Consider the following 16,714-nt stretch of genomic DNA (forward strand, 5'->3'; position numbering starts at 1 on the left):
CCAGGTCCCTTTCCATGGCTCTGCTCTCCACCCTCTCATTCCCCAGGCTGTACATCCAGGACTGCTCCATCCCAGGTGCAGAATTTGCCACTTGCCCTTGTTAAACTTCACATGGTTGGTGACTGCCCAGTCCTCTCATTTGCTGAGGTCTCTCTGCAGCATCTCCCTGACTTGGAGGGAGCCAACAGCTCCTCTCCCTTGTGTACTGTCTGTGAACTGGCTCAGTGTCCCTCCAGTCCTGTGTCCAGGCCATTTATGGAGATGCTGAGGAGCACAGGGCCAAGGATGGAGCCCTGCAGAACCCCAGTAGTGACAGGTCCCCAGTCTGATGTCACCCCGTTCACTGTAACCCTTTGTGCCCCAGCTGTGAGCTCATCCATCCCAGGATGTGTTTATCCAGCTGAGGAATGAACATTTTGTCCAGAAGGATCCCATGAGAGACAGTATCAAAAGCTTTACTGGAATCCAAAAGCACAACAACAACTGGCTTCTCTTGATCAGCTGGGTGGGTTACCCTGCCATAAAGGGAAATCAGGTTTGATAAAAACAGCACTCTCCTGTCATGAAGATGTGCTGGCTGGGACTGAGGAGTCCTTTGTCCTTCAGGTGCTTTTCAATACGTCCCAGAATAATCCTCTCCATAATTCACCAGTCACTGAAGTGAATGTGACAGGCCTGAAGTTTCTGGGGTCATCCTTATCCTTCTGGACAATGTTTGCCAGCTTCTGGTTAGCTGTGGCCACTCCAGATTCCCAAGCCAATTCAAAAATCATGGAGACAGGCCTCACAATGACATCAGCCAGCTCCTGGAGTTTCCTCAGATGGATCCCAGCAGGCCCCACAGCCTCATGGGGGTGCAGCTGGAGCACTGGAATGGTCCTCAGGGCTCAGTTCACGGCACGGGAGTCCCTTACCCCATCAGTGGTGTTGGAGACAGAGACAAAGAAAGCATTAAACATCTTTGCTTTATGGCCCTGTTTGTGAGGCGACCATCCTCATCCTGTAACAGGCTGATGCTATTACTGCACTGACTTTTGTTATTAATGCATTTTTTTAAAAAACCTGTTTTTATGGTCTCCCACAGCTCTGGGCAGCTTCAGCTCCAGCTGAGCTTTGGCCACATGAATTTTCTCCCTGCAGTGGTAAACAGCACCTGTGTATTCCTTCCATGTCACCTGACCTTGCTTTCTTTTTTGCCATATTTCCAGAAGAAGATCCCTGCTCAGCCAAGCCAGCTTTTTATCTTGTCTGCTTGACTCCACCGCATTTGGAGAATTCCCTGTTCCTGTGCCCTCAGAAGGTCATGCTTAAAAAGTGACCAGGCCTGATGGGCAGCAGTGCCTGTAAAAACATTTTCCCAGGGAAAATGTTTTTTACCCTGAGCAGCCTGAAGTCATGTCCAGGGTTGAAGTTTTGCTGGCCCTTTTCCTCAGTGTCAGCAGAGGTTTTTAAACTCGATGGTTTTGTAAACACTGTGGCTAAGACAGCCACCAACGCCCCTTTCCCTCATGGAGCCCTCACTGTGAGCACGCAGCAAATCAAAGAGGGCATCTCAGCCAGCTCTCTTAGCACCTGTACCAGGAAATCATCACCCAGGTGTTGTAGGAACCTTCTGAACCTGCTTGTGCCAGCTGTGCAGTGTTCCCAGTCAACATCTGGCAAGTGTAGTCCCCCATAAGGACAAAGGCTCCACACCTGGAAATAAAGATGGTAATTATTTCTTTGAAAGAGGAAATTGGGAAAAACTTGGTTGATGCTTCTTGTCTTCCAGAGCTGGCGTCTCCTTGGTTATTGGCCTATGTGCCTACAAGAAGCTGCCACACCCAGTCCTGTGGATGTGGTGCTCAGGGGCATGGCTCCATGTGGGGCCAGGTAGTGCCTGGCTAATGGTTGGACTCCATCCTCTCAGAGTGATTTTCCAAGATTCTCTCTTTCTGTGGTAAGTGGGAAAGGGGTTTTGCAGCAGGACAGCAGGAGGGGGCCTGGGATCACTGTGAATGTGTGTAGTTATGGACAGGTGGCTGTGGAGGGGAAGGTTTGTCCTGCTGCAAGAGCTACAGACTCTCACTGGCCTTTTGGTCATTGGGACTGCAGTGGGGTGGATGGAAAAGCTTAAAAATTGTGAGCTGGGATGCAGTTGCTTGCTCCAACACAACTGAAAACCCAGGCAGCTGGGACAGTCTGATGAACTGCTTGATTTGACCCCCAAAAAACCCGTGGGGGTGTTTGTCCCTGAACATCCATCATCCTGTCAGGCTGTGATGAGCTGGAAGGAAAAAAAAAAGACTTTTTATTTTGCTAAATGACGATTGACACTTTAAAAGCAACATTGTCAAAGCTGCATGTCAAACAGCCTAATTGCCTAATCTGTGTGGCTCCTAATGACAAGCTAGACTCTTACAGCTGAAAGAGTTTGAAGCATCTAATAATTTATACACCATCACCTGGGCTATTTGCTTTCCACACTTCAGTAAATATAGATGAGGAGAGGAGCTGCTTGTGTTTGGAGGCAATTTCACCTGCTTCACTCAGTCCTGTCTCAGGATGGTGCAGCCCTGGGGGAAATCACAGCCTTCAGCAGAAGCTGGGTAAAATGTTGTGATGAAAACACTCACTTTTACATTAGGACTCTTTTTTTCCCCCACTCTAGGAGTTGAATTTTTTTTTTGTTTTATAAGACAACAAGCAGCTTGGGCTCTGTGTCACATTGGGGTATCAGCACCACTTTAATTTCAGGTTAGAGCATTATAAATGGAAAGATGTTTTTTACCCAAATACCGAGCACAGAAACAGCACTTGGGCAGCAAACTGAAAGGACAAGTCTGTCCCTAACAAGCTCTAGCTGGCCTCATTTCATTGATTAGCTAATTGCCATTAGCTAATTGCTGGCACTGGTGCAGCAGGGCCCTATATGAGTGAGTGGGCTGCCAGGCCAGCCCCTTTGCTGCAGGGATGTGTTTTGGAGAGGGTCTGGGAAAGGTGGTGACCACACATTTGCTCTGCCTGAGGGATTATTTTGGGGAGAGATAGGGAGGTTTTTTTGTATGTTTCGTTGGTTTTTTGTTTGGTTGGTTTTCTTTTTTTTTTTTTTTGTCTTATTTAATGTTGTGCCCCTGGTAAACCCTTGCCATGAAGCCTTTGCCCTCCCTGTTTATTCTGGCCCTGCTCTTGATGCCTTGGGTGCTGGGGCCAGCCCCTGGGCAGGGTCCTGGGGTGATGCTGGGGCCCTGCTGTGATGCTGCAGCTGCTGCAGGGGTGAGTGAGGGGCAGGGGGGACTTGGTTCCCTGTGGGAAACTCCCCTCTTGGCTGTGTTGTCCTGCCTGCTTGCAAATCCTTCTCTCTTCTGCATGGCCCTGAGAGATTAAAGCCTGACTGGCTTTGCCTGCTGTGTTTTGGGGCTGGTTTTTGTACTGCTTGTGGTCCAACAGCACAAATCAGGCAGTGCTTCTGGATGTAGGGAGGGGAGAGGGTTTATAATCACATGGAATAAATGATGTGACCCTGGGACTCGGTCCAGGTGCAGGCAAAACCCCAACCCACCACGCTGGGTTTGGTTCTCCCTTCCCACTGGGCTGGTGCTGGCATTTCTCTGTGCAGTGTTATAAACATTGGGAATTGGTATTTGGGCCTGCAATTGGACTATTTTCTTTTTTTATAGGCAAGGGGATCCTCTCAGGAACATTGGGAGGTTAAACCAGGTAAGAATTAGTTCTCAGATCAGCCTCTGTTTTTTTGTTTGTTTGTGTTTAGCTTTTTGGGTTTTTTTTTTTGTTTTTTCCTTTTTGTTGTTGTTGGTGGTGGTGGTTGTTGGTGGTGGTGGTTGTTGGTGGTGGTGGTTGTTGTTGGTGGTGGTTTTTTATTTTTCTGTTCCCTTGGAACTTGTTGGGTACTTTAAGGCACCAATAAGCAGTGTGAAAAATCGGGAGCAACAATCTGGCTGTGGGGTGGTGTGGAGAGGGAGTGGGATGTGGTTGATCAGTACTGAGTGCTGGTGTGGGAGATAACCTGTGCCACCGTCCTGTGGCTGCCAAGTCCCTGCCACAGAGCAGGTCCTGCAGGCAGGAGCGAAGCACTGCAGCAATTAAAACAAGTGGCAAAAGTCCAACCCAAACTTTAAGCGTGCTCCTGTAGGGTAAATCTGTCCTGAACTTGCCACTCTTCTGGCCTTGAGAAAGTGGTTTTGGAAAACACTGCTTTTCCCTGCCTAAGGAACGCTGCTTTCCACTTTGAGCGTTGTGGGGAGATACCAATGTTGGGGTGATATTAATGTTGGGTAAATAGATACTAATGTTGGGGCTCTAATGGCTTCTGGCTTGGCTGAGCCCTTTAAACCAAAGAGATTGGAGATGCCTCCAGGAGAGCTTTGTCTCCCAGCTCTGCAGGTGTATGAACAAACCCAGCCCACAGGCTGAACCCAAATGTAGCAGAGCTCTCTTTGCTCTCCTAACTCTCCCAGCTGGGGCAGCTCCCTGAGCCTTTAGCCCTGCTCCCTAAACAGCCTGACCCTGCAGAGGAGAAGCCTCCTTGGGATGTGGGGCACCCACTGTGTGGCTGTCCTGGCACCTCTGTGCTCCTGCATGGCCATGGGGGGGGTCAAAGCATGGGAGAGCCCTGCTCTGGGACTGTGGGGGCACAGCCATGGAGCAGGAGGTGGTAGTGGCCAGGGCTTCTCCAACTTTCCAAGGGCTTACTCCCATGCTTTCCCACTCATGGCTTTCCATGTTGGCTGGCAAACGTGAACAGGAGGTACCAAAATGGGGAGGAGAGGGATCCTGAAGATAATTTCTGGAAATAAAGATGGTAATAATTTCTTTGAAAGTGGAAATGGGGAAAAACTTGGTTGCTGCTTCTTGTCTTCCAGAGCTGGTGTCTCCTTGGTTACTGGCCTATGTGCCTATAAGAAGCTGCCACAGAGTGCTGAAGGACAAATATGGGGAGTTTTCTCCTCCAGCATTCCATGCTGATTTCCCTGTAAGCTTTTGGTGCAACTGGACCATCTGGGCAGGCTCCAGGAAGCACATCATCATTTATATCCAGGGATTTATCACTAAGGATGCTTGCAACAAAAATGAGGACAAAATTCTGTTTGAAGGAGTCTCCTCCCTGGTGGAAAACAGTGTTGTTTATGCCTGCTGGAAAAAGGAGATGCGTGTTTTTGCCACCTTTGCTCAGGCTGTCCATGTTGTGCTGCTGAAGAGGTACTTGCCAAACCAGAGAGATGCAGGATTTAAAGGGAAGTACTACATCTTTGAAGACCAGCAAGGTGCCTCTTCCTCCAAAGATGGTGCAATTTCTGGAAATTCTGCTCCAAAACTGCCAAAGAAAGGTGGTGATTTTCAGTCTGGCTGGGTTGAAAACCTTAGGGGTGCACTGGGCTTTGCAGTCACACGTGGCAGCAGCACCGTGCTGAGCACTGAGCAGATGCAGGGAAGAGGGATCACTGTGGACACCACGGCTGTGGGAAGTCCTACAGAACTTCTCCCACGTGAACGTGCAAGAACACAGGCTCTGGAAACAAAAGCTCCTTCTGGGCTGGGGTCTGAGCTGCTGGAGGCTCCAGGCATAGGAACACCTGAGGGAATAATCTCCACTGCAGCTCAGGACATGTGGGGACAGAACCCCTCCATGAGTGAAGGCAGTGCTGTGAGTTCTGCTCCCGTGCACAGTGTGCCTTTGGAAACTCCTGTGCTTGGTGCCTTCCAGGGAGCAGAACCTTTTTGGCAGCCAGCAGGGGTGAGTCTGGAGAGCAGCCAGGCTATCCTGAGCCCTACCCTGAGGCCAGAAGGTCTGGGCCACCTGCAGCTTACCATTAAACCAACAGGCACGGGTCACCTGGCCCTGGCTGCACACTCTGAGCCTCTGTCCCCTGGCACAGGACAAAGCCAGCAGGGCACAGGTCCCAGCAGGGACAGCCAGCTCAGCACAGCCAGCCTGGAGAAGGAAGGAAGTCCTGCCCTGCTGAGTGTCCCAGATGATGGCCTCACCAAGGGCCTGATGCCCAGCCTGAGGAGCCCCTCTGATGTGGTCACCAGGGATCACTTGCAGCTGCTTCCTGAGAGAAGCCAAAGCAGTTTGGGGCGTTTGTCCATGCCTAAACCTGAGCTAGGCACAACTGGCCTCCAGCATACCAAGCTCATGGATATTTTCTCACTGGGAAGTTTTGGGGGAGCTGTCAGGAGGAGAACAGCACTGCATCCCACAGCACCAGGGCTGGCTGTACCTGCTTTGGCAACAGGGCTGGAGCATCCTCTGACACCTGTGGCTGCCCTGGGGACAGAAACCATCCCTGTGCCGGTGACCTCCTCCACAGTGCCTGTCCCTGCAGGCTTTGGCTCTCTGGATTTAGTTCCTGAAGCACCTCTTCCTCCACAAGTGGAATCTCTGCCCATGGTGCCCTCTCTCCCAGCTCCTCTGGACTGGGACACCATCAGTCTCAAGCAAAGGAACATCTCCCCAGCCAGCCCAGGAGGACAGGAGATGGTCTCCCCTTCACCACCTTGCCATCCATCTGCAGCCTCTGAACTGGGCACAGATGGGTCCTCCAGATGCCTTGGCCCTGGGAAGAAAAAGCAAAACTTGGTGCTGGGACAGGGAGGTGAAACCACAGCCTCTGTGGGCCTGATGGCCAGGATTCCCTCCCCAGTCTTTGTCACTGTCCCAGGGCCTGCTGTGAGGCTTGCTCAGCCTGAGGGCCATGCCACCAGAGGCTCTGGGGTGACACCAGCTTCCCTGTCAGACACCAGGGAGGTGCCTGTGCAGCATCAGGACAGTGCTGCCAGTGACAAACCAGCTTCTGTCTCCAGATCCAGGGAGTTTGAAATGCAGGGAAGCCCAGAAGGTGTGCAGGTGGGTGCAGGGCAGAGGACAGCCGCCTCCTTCAGCACCACTCCTGCACACCCTGATCTGTCTGCAGCTCCACGGGAAGAAACACTGCCCAGAGACCAAAAGCCTTGGGAGCCTTCTGGTGTAGCCAGGAATACCCAGATGGCAAAAGGACAGCAAGGGAAACATGCTGGTAGGTGTCTCAGCACTCTGTGTCTTGGCACAATTCATCTTTAGAAATCAAAAGTACTTGGTGAGGCAAGGACAAGGCTGTGCCTTTGACCTGCAGTCTCCACCTGGCAATCCTAATCTGCTGTCTGGGGAGAACTGGGCTGGACTCTCTGAGACCCTGGCAGGACACCAGGTGCCCTCCAAAGCTGCTCCTCAGCAGGACAGGGGAGAGAAAATATGATTAAAGGCTTGTGAGGTGAGATAAGGGCAGGGAGAGATCACTGACAGTCTACCATCATGGGCAAAACAGACTTGGGGAAATTGGTTTCATTTCTTACCAATCAAATTAGGGTAGGATAATGAGAAATCAACCTAAATCTTAAAACCAGCTTCTCCCCCACCCCTCCCATCTTCCCGGCTCAACTTCGCTCGTGGTTTCTCAATCTCCTCCCCTGCCTCTGGAAGGGCAGGAGAATGGGACCTGCAGTCAGTTCATCAGACCTTGATGAACTCCTTCCCTCTCAGGGGAGGACTCCTCACTGGCCTGCCCAGTGCTGGCTCCATCCTGGAGCTGGCTGGCACTGGCTCTGCTTCGTGCAGCCTCTCACAGAGGCTTAGCTCCAGCTGAAGTGTGGTTATGTGGCTCCAGGGGCTGAAACCACAGAAATTTTGCAGCAGGAAATGCAAAAGTCTTGCAGTCTGAAGTGCTGCCTCTCCCGAGAAGTTTGCAGACTCCCAAAAGTCTGATATACAATATAAAATGTAATATGTGATATAATTTGTGAATATAATAGCCTTTGATAGAATGTTTCTGTTCTGTGTTGCAGATGTGTCAGAGCTGGGCCCTCCCTGGGTAACTGAGTACTTTCCCATCAGGAGCTGCCACCGCATCCTCTGGGATGGCTCTGGCCTGTTCCGCCTCCCGCTGCACATGGACATTAAAGCCAACATCTGGTGCAACTGGACCATCTGGGCAGGGCCCCAGAAGCACATTGTTATCTATGTCCAAGGGTTCCAGGGGAGTGATGGCTGTGGCAACAACCAGGACAGGATCATCTTCCAGGGGGTCTCGTCAAACGTGGAAACCAAAGTGGTGTTTGCCTGCCACAACCGAGGCACTCTGGTCTTTGCTGCACAAGCCACTGAGGTGCAGGTGTTGTTTCTGTCAGGGAGTGGTTCCAGAAGCCATGAATACAGGTATTTTAGAGGACAGTACTATGTATTCAGAGACTCTGAAACTGTGGGCTCTTCAAGTGATACCAAAGCAGCTCCCCAGGAGCCTGCCCAGGAGACCTCTAAAAATGAGAGCTGGAGGACAGAGGAGACCAAAGGTTTGCTGTCCATGCTGACAGCTCCTCCAGGCCCACCAGCTGCACCTGCTGGTGGCAGGATCCAGCCTGGTGTTGTGAGCCCAGAAGAGGTGGGCCAACATTCTCCTGATCTCATGGAAGATGGCCAGTCTGGTGCCAACCAGAGTGAGCGTGGTCAGGATGAAACCAGGCTGGAAAAGAACCTTAAGGACAGAGGAAGCAAGGGCAGAGAAACTGAATGTGACATGTTGGTGAAACCAGCTCCAGGGCAGGACACTGGGGGCAAAGCTGAGCCACCTGCCTTGGAGCTGTCCCCTGGAAGAGCTCTGGTCACCGTGGTCCCATGTGACCCAGCTGGCTCTCCTTGCTCAGAGAAGCCCAGCAGCAGTGTAGGTGTCTCTGCCAGTGGCAGCCCCTCAGAAGTGCCAGCTGCTGCACATCACACACAGACACCAGAGCTGGCAGAGCCACTGCTGAGCACCAGCACAAAAACACCTCTCTACCCCTCTCCTGGTGCGACTGCTGCTGATGTGGTGCCTCTGGGAGGAAGGACTGAAGAAATCTTAGGTAAGGTGGTTTTTTTTTGTTATTACTGGCTGAAATGTGCAATATCCACCTCCAGTGACGCAGCACTCTCTTAAGGGGTTTTATTTGCAGACATGGCTGTTACCTTCAGCTGGGCCATATGGTACCACTCTTGACTTCTGTATCCAGGGAGGGAGGGACTTGAGAAGACATAGGCTTATCAGTTCTAACATGGGCATCTAAGAGATTATACTAGTGACCAGAAAGGCTGGTTACTAATCCAGGTGTTTTGAGTTATCCATGGAGGAGACAGAGTCTCAGCTGTGACTTCACCCCCAAAGCAGACTGGGAGTGCTCGTCTTGGTTTTAAACAGCTCTGTCTTGCACTGATTCCTCTGTAGCCTCTCACAGTGCTCCCAGGCATGTTCACTAAGTTTGAGCTCCAGAAGCTGGAGAAAGGTTAGAAAAATCCTTTGTCTCTTAAAGTTTAGGAGTTGATGGTAGATCACTTACACAGGAAATATTTAGCTACTGATATGTTTTAATTTCTGCCTGAAACCAGAAGATGTGTTCAATTGGTATTTCCTCATCTCCAAACTGTTCTAGCTCTGCTGTTGTAGATTTTACTCAGATTTTTTGGATTTGCTGACATGTAATGCCCAAGCTGTTTTGTTCCACAAAGATCCAAGGCAGCTCTGGTGGTTTTACAGGAATAAGAGTTTGTCTGCTTCCAGAAATGGAAATGAGGTTTATTGAGGTAATTTCTTTCTAAAGAGAGCTTTCCACTGTAGAGGAGAAGAGATTGTTGTCTTCAGAGCCTGACATTTAATTTCAGAATGCAGGACAGAGGCAGTAGCTGGCACATGGCACTCTTTTTGCAAAGTGACACAGACCTAGCATACTTTCCCTCCTCCTTACTGCTACATCAGTGATAGCAGCGTGATGCTTTCCCTTGCTTTGGCAGATCTGATGTCATCTGTGGGGAACGACACAGGACTGCAGTCCCAGCACCATCCTGGAGGTGAGCCATGCAGAGTTTTTAAGTGCCTTAAAACAGTGCCCTAAGCCCAGGGAGCTGACCGAGGCTGTGCTGGAAAAAAAAAACCTGCTCATTACATTTAGAAAGCAGTGGGTGTTGTTTCTGAGTAGTAACCACTCTGAAGATGCTATTTTTTTAAGATGTCACTGCAATCCCACAATTGTGCTTTGGCCACTTTGTGTGTCTCTCCTGGAGAAACCTGAGTTTAGGTGCCAACCCTGACATATATGCTGGCTTGTTTGAGTCCAAGCAATACTTGTTGGCTATTTAAATAAGGTTTTGCTAAGATGAATGAGGGTGAATGAACTGAAATTCCTCCAGTGTGTTCCAATGGATGTGCCATGACTACCAGGATCAGAAATATGCAGAAATCCTGCTCCTCAGGCCAGGGAGAGAAGGAAAACCCTCTTAAGGGAGAGCAACCAAACAATATAAATGCAGGGTTTTTAGGGCCCAGCAAGCCACAGAAACAGCTTGCACAAAGGAGTCAATACAGAAGGAGCCTCAGCTCTGAACAGGGGGAAATATTGATGAACAAATAAGTTTTAAACAGCCAAATGACAAACCTGTGCCAGTCTGGATTCCAAGAGAAACTGCCTTTTAGACTCCATCAGTAACTATGACAATCCCTTTGGGAAACAGAAGGGCTAAAGGCATGTGGATGTGATTGGATATGTTGCTTTGTGTCAGTTTTTCACTGAAAGATCAATTCCAGTATTCATCAACAAGCATTAACTAAGGTTTGTGTTCACCTGTTACTCCACAACTTGTCCTACCTGATGCAGAGCCCCTGGAAATACCCTGTGGCACTGACCTGCACAAGCATGGTGCTGCTCTGGTGTTGATGTTCATTTAGGGAGCCTGTTTGCATTATGTGCATTTGAACATGCCAGGATCTTGTGTTTTCTGGCAGATGTGCTCTTTGAAGTCACTGCTGAAATCAAACCCAAGGACTGGATTCCTCATGGTGGAAGTGAGGTCCAAAAGGGTCTCCTTGAATCTCTGAAGGATCATGTAAGTGTGGGCATGGGGAGATACAGAAGAGCTGATGGGATGTCCCAAATCTTCATGTAGAAGAGAGCATTTTGGGCTTTTGTGTTTGGGGGACATGACCTGGAGCTAAGCAAATGGAAACAACTGGTATTGTTCTGAAGAAAGGGCTCAGAGCAGTGGGCTATGGGACATCTCTGCATCCCAGGGGGTTTGTGAAGGGGGAGAGCAAGATAGGGTGCTACAGTGAGAAAAGAAGCTGTTTGCTGTCATGCTCCTCCTGGCTGAACATCAAATCAGCACTGGTCACTCTGTTCCTTTGTAGATCCAGAAGAACCTGAAGCTTTCTGCCAGTAGAGTCAGTGAAATAAAACTAAAGGATGCCAAAAGGTAGGGTTAATACTGTGCTGCTATCTTGGCAGGGGGCTGCTATAACCTGTCATATTTCTTGCATTAGCAGTGTGTTGGCTTCTCACTCTCCTTCCCCAGGAAGAGACATGTGTTTGTTCTTCTTTGATCTGTAACTTGTCCTGAAAGTATAAAAAAAATTGTTTTCTAGAGGAAAGATGGTGAAAATTGGTGTTTAGTATTATCTGGAGCCTATAAGGGTATAAAATGGATTTAAACTTTGGAGGAAAATGAGGATAATCTCACCTGCCACAGTGCCTGCTGGAGAAAGCTGGGAGCTGTCAGCAGAGGCTGATCTGGCAATGTGAGAGAGATTGCTACTACAATTCACTTTACACAAATATCTGGTCATTTCAGCCTAGCTCCCAATGAGGAGCCACTCCTGGGCTTTCCCTTTTCCCATGGTCCAAGTGCAAAGCTGCCTCTTGGCACAGGTCTTCCTTGCAAGAGCCTGCAGCACCACGATCCCATGCCAAGGGTGGAAGGTCTAATCTAAATGGGCTGTCAGAGCTGGGCCTGCAGTGATGTTTTTTTCCTCCTGCTTCACCCTGGGCTCTCCTCTGCCCACAGGACGAGTGATGCCAACCTGCTGCTCACCTTCTGGCTGCACCTGGAGCCAGAGGACAGGAATGTGTCTCTGCTCCTGCGCTCCCACCTGGAGGAGCTGCTTGGCACCTCGGTGGGCATGGAGAAGCTGCAGCTTGTTTCACTCTTCATAGAAGGTGGGTGCTTCAGTTTATTTTATTTTTTCCTGGGATAAACCCTTTAATGCCAAGCCTGACTTGACTTTGGGGCATCCATTCCCCATGACAGATGTGAACGAGTGCCAGGCTGGGCTCGGCCTCTGCGGGGAGGAGGCGGAGTGCTTCAATGGCGTGGGCACCTACCTGTGCCGCTGCAAGCAGGGCTACGAGGACCATTCTCCCACCAAGTCGGGCACGCTCTGCATCCGCGCTCCCCGGACAGGTAGGGGATGGAAGTGCGGCTCTGCTCCCTCCCCGGGCTACTGCTGCCCTGCCCTGAGTGGGGAGAGCCGCTGGAGGGAGTGAGCACACCAGGGCAAGGGGCTCTCTCCTAGCCAGGGGTCCTGCCCCTCTGCTGGTGTCTGCTGGCAGTGGTGGCTCTAGGTGTCCCTGCCACGTGTGGAATGCCTTTGCAAGGGCTGGGAATAGAACCTCTCCATGAGCCTTAGGCTCCTTCCCCCAGTCTGCTGCTTTCTCTGCATCGGGGCTGCAATCTGGCACATGTGAGCCCTTAAGTTATAAGCAAAGTGTGGTCAGGGGTGATTTCTGAGCTACCTCTGCTGTAACTGATATGATCAGCAAACCTGATGGCTCCTGGGGGTGCCCTTAGATCTCCTGTCACCCTGTGTAGATCTTGGTGAGAAGGACAGTGATGATCCTGGTGTTTACTCCAACTTTGACACAGGGCTGAGCAGATGGCATGTGGTGCTTGACTATAATCAGAGGTGGCTAATCCAATCCAATTGCAGAGTGATGGAGCCTCACAGGCTGGAAAACAGCAATATTCTGTAATATGTGCTCCAAACACTGCGGCTGCTTTACATGGCTGCAGTGGTTTAAACCTTAACATGAGCTCATAGCCAAATATAATTTCTCACCCATCCTACCAACTCCAAGTTAATTAACAACTTGTCTAAGCCTGTACAGATCAGCTGGTTATTGTTATATTCTGATACAGGTAATTTTATGACCCCATCTTTATCTGTTGGGTCATAGGGAGAGTCTCTCCAGGCCTGGATGGGAACAGCAGCAGACCTTTTATTCTTCATGTAGCTGCATGTGGCTTTGGCAATGGCTTTGCTCTGTCAGGGTTCTTCTGGGGTAGCACCATCCTTGTGCTGCTCTGGGCTCTTGGTCTATATATGTCCCTGGAATGGAGATTTGGGAGATGTGCTCCGGCCTGGAGGCAGGTGTGAGGGTCCCTGGAGGGTGCAGGGGCCATGCTGAACTTCCCAGAGGAGATGTGGGGCACTTCGTGGGCACCGGGATGAGCCCGTGGCTTTTCTCTTGCAGGGATCAGCATCTTCCTCCGCCACGCTGACATGCTGGTGGGGGCAGCCCTGGTGGCTGGCCTGGTGCTGCTGGTGGCCTTTGGTGGCCTCTGCGTCACGGCCCTGTGCGGACAGGCCCCCAGGAGGAGCCCAAGGCCCGAGGAGCCAGCGGTGAGGGCTGTGGAGGAGCCAGCCATGGAGCTGCACAGCCTGGGGCAGTGCCTGCAGCTCGACCCCTTGCAGCTGAAGCTGCGGGCCAGGGCCCCCGAGTGGCTCTGGAATGTCCGTGTCCCCCCTGGCCAGGCGGGACAGGGACAGCAATTCCCAGAGCAGCCTCCCCCACTCTGAGGGGAGCCTCAGTGACCTGTGCAGGTACTCCTGCATTTCCCCAGGTTTCTGCCACAACCCCTGGCTGTGCCAACCCTTCTGCTGTGTTTTATGGACCATGAATATCCCACAACAGTGTTCCTCATGTTGTAATTTAATATTTTTAATGCTTGCTCAGCTAGGGGAACAAAATGTTTGCTTCACGTGGCTGTACGTCTGCTGATTTACTTTACTTGAGATCTGCACAGGAAAATTAAAATCTTTATTTTCTTTTAAAGAAAAATGGAAGTAAGATGTTTTGGTCCTTAATGTGAAATTAAAAATTATTCCGCATTGTGCTCAGTGCTGCCTGCTTTCTCCTGCCCCCCAGGCAGAGCTCTGTGGGAAGCCCTGGCATGGCCTGAGGATCTGTGGAGCATTTCTTCCAGCCTGGCTGAGAAACACCTCCAGAACCTGACTTAAAATTTTGGTGAGAAACCTGCTCAGGTTATGGCAGGTGGGCCCCCACTCACTGAGTGACAGGGACAGCATTTTTGGATGCTGGCTGTAAATCCCCCCGCCACCACCTCGGCCTGGCCGGATATAAAGCACAGCTGCCTTCCCAGCGTGTCCGGTAACTGCCTTTTTTAAAGGGGGTTTCAATGGGCATTCCCCCTTTCCCCGGGAAGATGCAGCACGGAGCGTGGCAGGCGCCCCACTGGAGGGAGCTCTCTGCCTCCGAAAGCCGGGAAGGGAAGGGCCCGGCCGGGGAAGGGCCGGGTTGCGGATCCCTGCCTCAGTCACCTCTCGGGGATGGTGTCCCGGCGTCTGTCGGGCTGCTCTGGGCAGCTTTGTGCCCTGGAGATGTGCGCTGAAGGGAGCGGGATTGCACAGGGATATGCCCAGCTCAGGGTTTGCTCTGGGAATGACCCTGCTGTGTTTCTCTCCAGGTGAGGATGCTGGTGAAGGAGTCAAAAGAGGTCCTGGGGTGTTTCCCTAGGATAACTCGCTTCCATACTCCTCCCCAACCCCCAAAAAAACTCAAAAAAACCCAACCAAACAAAAAACCCCACCGAAACAGAACAAAAAACCAACAAACAACCCCCAACACCCCAAAAAGACAAAAACAAAAAACCCAAAAACAAACAAGAAAAACCCAACTCTGAAACCACCAAACCACCAAAAAATCCCAACCAAAAAAAAAAAAAACCAAACAAATATCACATCCCCCCTCCCCAAAAACCCCCCAAAAATAAAACCAAAGGAAAAAAGCAAGGGGCACTTCCTTTTTCTCAGCTGTTGAATTGCTGAAGAAGCAGCGTGCAGGGGGATGGATTTGCCAAAGCATTGATTCAGCACAGATTGGGGCACTGTAAATGGCAGGGTTGTCAGAGCCAAGTGAGGGCACGCTGTTTGCACCGAGGTGATAAAGGAACAAACACTCCCTGTGTCCCTCTGGCGAGGCGTGGCTGTGCTGCTCTCCCGGGACAGGCTCATCCCAATCAGCTGCCACTGACGGGGCTCTCGGCCTGCAGAGACAGACGAGGCAGAGCTGGTGCCTCCCTGCACACACCCCCCACAGCAGCTCACTTCAGCATTGATGCCATCCAGTTTTGGGCACTGAAACAGAGAAAAGTGCATCTCCTGAAGACACCCCGACCATTGTTTCCTTTGACACACGTGGAGCAATCATCTCTTACCAACCATTTTCTATGCATGGTTTTCAAAGTATTTTGTAAATAGCAGAGAATTAAATGCAAACATCCCCCTAGGAGGCAGGTAAGTGGGTGTAATTTTCCATTGTAAAGAGAAGGAAACCATTATTGTGTTTGCACAGAGTGTGCTTGTTTCCTCACTGAGATCAAAGACAAGCAGCAGGGGCTAAAATAATACTGCCATTACCTTGGCCTTGGATTTGGTCAGTCACCATCTCCCCTTTTCCCTTCTTGGATCCACAAAGGGGGCTTGGGGGCTCTTCAGGTTGCTAACTCTTCTCTCTCCCAGTCAGGTAAGGTTTGGATCCCAAAGCCAAGTAACTAATAAGCAAATGGATGCTCTTGCTTTCTTCCCACCACTTCCAGGAGCAAGGTGAGCCTCGCACTGTGCTCCCCTGTTGGAAGCCAGCTCCTTTAATACACCTGTAGTCTGCTCTGTATCCCAAGCATGAGGATCACCCATGGATGATCCTCCCACTGGATCACCTTTCCCTGCAGCTTTCATCCAGACAGAATGTCCTGCTGCTGCTCATGCACAGGGCACAGAGGGATGTGCCTGGGCAGGGCTTTCTGCAGCCAAACCCAGGGCAGCAGCAGGTCCACCTGGGCTCTGGGTGCATGCAGGAGGTGGGGATGGCATGCTGCACCCCTCTTAGCTGGTGCGCAGTGACAGCAGCTGCCTCTCAGGGATGTGTCTGGGAGAAATGTCAGCCTTTCACTGGGAGCGCCTAAGGTATGTGTGTGATCTGTGTGTGAAACAGCAGGACAGAGCCAGGGACCAAGCCCATTGTGAGCAGTAGTTTTCCCTGGTATAAAAATCCAACATTTCAGTCCCAAATAGTGTTGCTTTTTATTTTCCAGTATGTCTAAAGAAACTGTTTTGCCTCATGAACTCTAGGCTGGGTTTAAGAACAGCCCATCCCTCTTTTCCTGCTCTCCCAGTTGAACTGAGAGGGGCTGATATCCCAGAATCCCAGGATGGGTCAGGCTGGCAGGGACCACTGTGGGACATCTGCTCCAACCTCCCTGCTCCAGCAGGGCCATCCCAGAGCACAGGGCACAGGATGGTGTCCAGGTGGTTCTTGGCTATCCCCAGCGAGGGAGACTCCACAGCCTCTGGGCAATCTGTCCCAGTGCTCGGGCACTGCACAGGGAAGTTCTTCCTCATGTTCAGGTGGAGCTTCCTGAGCCTCAGTTCCTGCCCCATTGTCCCACTGCCTCTGGACAGAGCCTGGTCCATGCTCTGGCCCCTCCCTGCAGGCACTGGCAGACATGGATGAGGTTCCTCTCAGTGTCTCTTCTCCAGCTGAGCAGCCCCAGCTCCCCCAGCCTCTCCTCAGAGCTGAGGGGCTCCAGTCCCTTCCCCATCTCTGTCCCCCTCTGCTGGACCCTCTCCAGGAGCTCCAGGTCTCT

General features: G+C 51.1%; 1 protein-coding gene across 1 annotated transcript; it reads left to right on the forward strand.

Annotated features, from left to right (window-relative positions):
* Positions 1-1,777: 1,777 nt before the first annotated feature.
* On the forward strand, positions 1,778-13,905 carry LOC102065471 (uncharacterized). Its single transcript, XM_026794931.2, has 10 exons — positions 1,778-1,939; positions 3,660-3,699; positions 4,863-7,016; positions 7,822-8,871; positions 9,794-9,850; positions 10,782-10,882; positions 11,184-11,248; positions 11,837-11,988; positions 12,080-12,232; positions 13,303-13,905. The coding sequence occupies exons 3-10, from the start codon at positions 5,147-5,149 to the stop codon at positions 13,626-13,628; spliced, it is 3,774 nt and encodes a 1,257-aa protein (XP_026650732.2). The 5' UTR covers positions 1,778-1,939; positions 3,660-3,699; positions 4,863-5,146; the 3' UTR covers positions 13,629-13,905.
* The last annotated feature ends 2,809 nt before the right edge of the window (positions 13,906-16,714 follow it).

Source organism: Zonotrichia albicollis, chromosome 3, assembly GCF_047830755.1.
Source record: "Zonotrichia albicollis isolate bZonAlb1 chromosome 3, bZonAlb1.hap1, whole genome shotgun sequence".
Taxonomy (NCBI): domain Eukaryota; kingdom Metazoa; phylum Chordata; class Aves; order Passeriformes; family Passerellidae; genus Zonotrichia; species Zonotrichia albicollis.

Bases quoted from the DNA above. Each gene is read 5' to 3' on its own strand.
- LOC102065471 (XM_026794931.2), top strand. From the start codon at position 5,147: ATGCGTGTTTTTGCCACCTTTGCTCAGGCTGTCCATGTTGTGCTGCTG. The intron at 10,883-11,183 runs GTAAGTGTGGGC...GTTCCTTTGTAG, and splicing joins TTGAATCTCTGAAGGATCAT to ATCCAGAAGAACCTGAAGCT. The intron at 12,233-13,302 runs GTAGGGGATGGA...TTTCTCTTGCAG, and splicing joins CATCCGCGCTCCCCGGACAG to GGATCAGCATCTTCCTCCGC.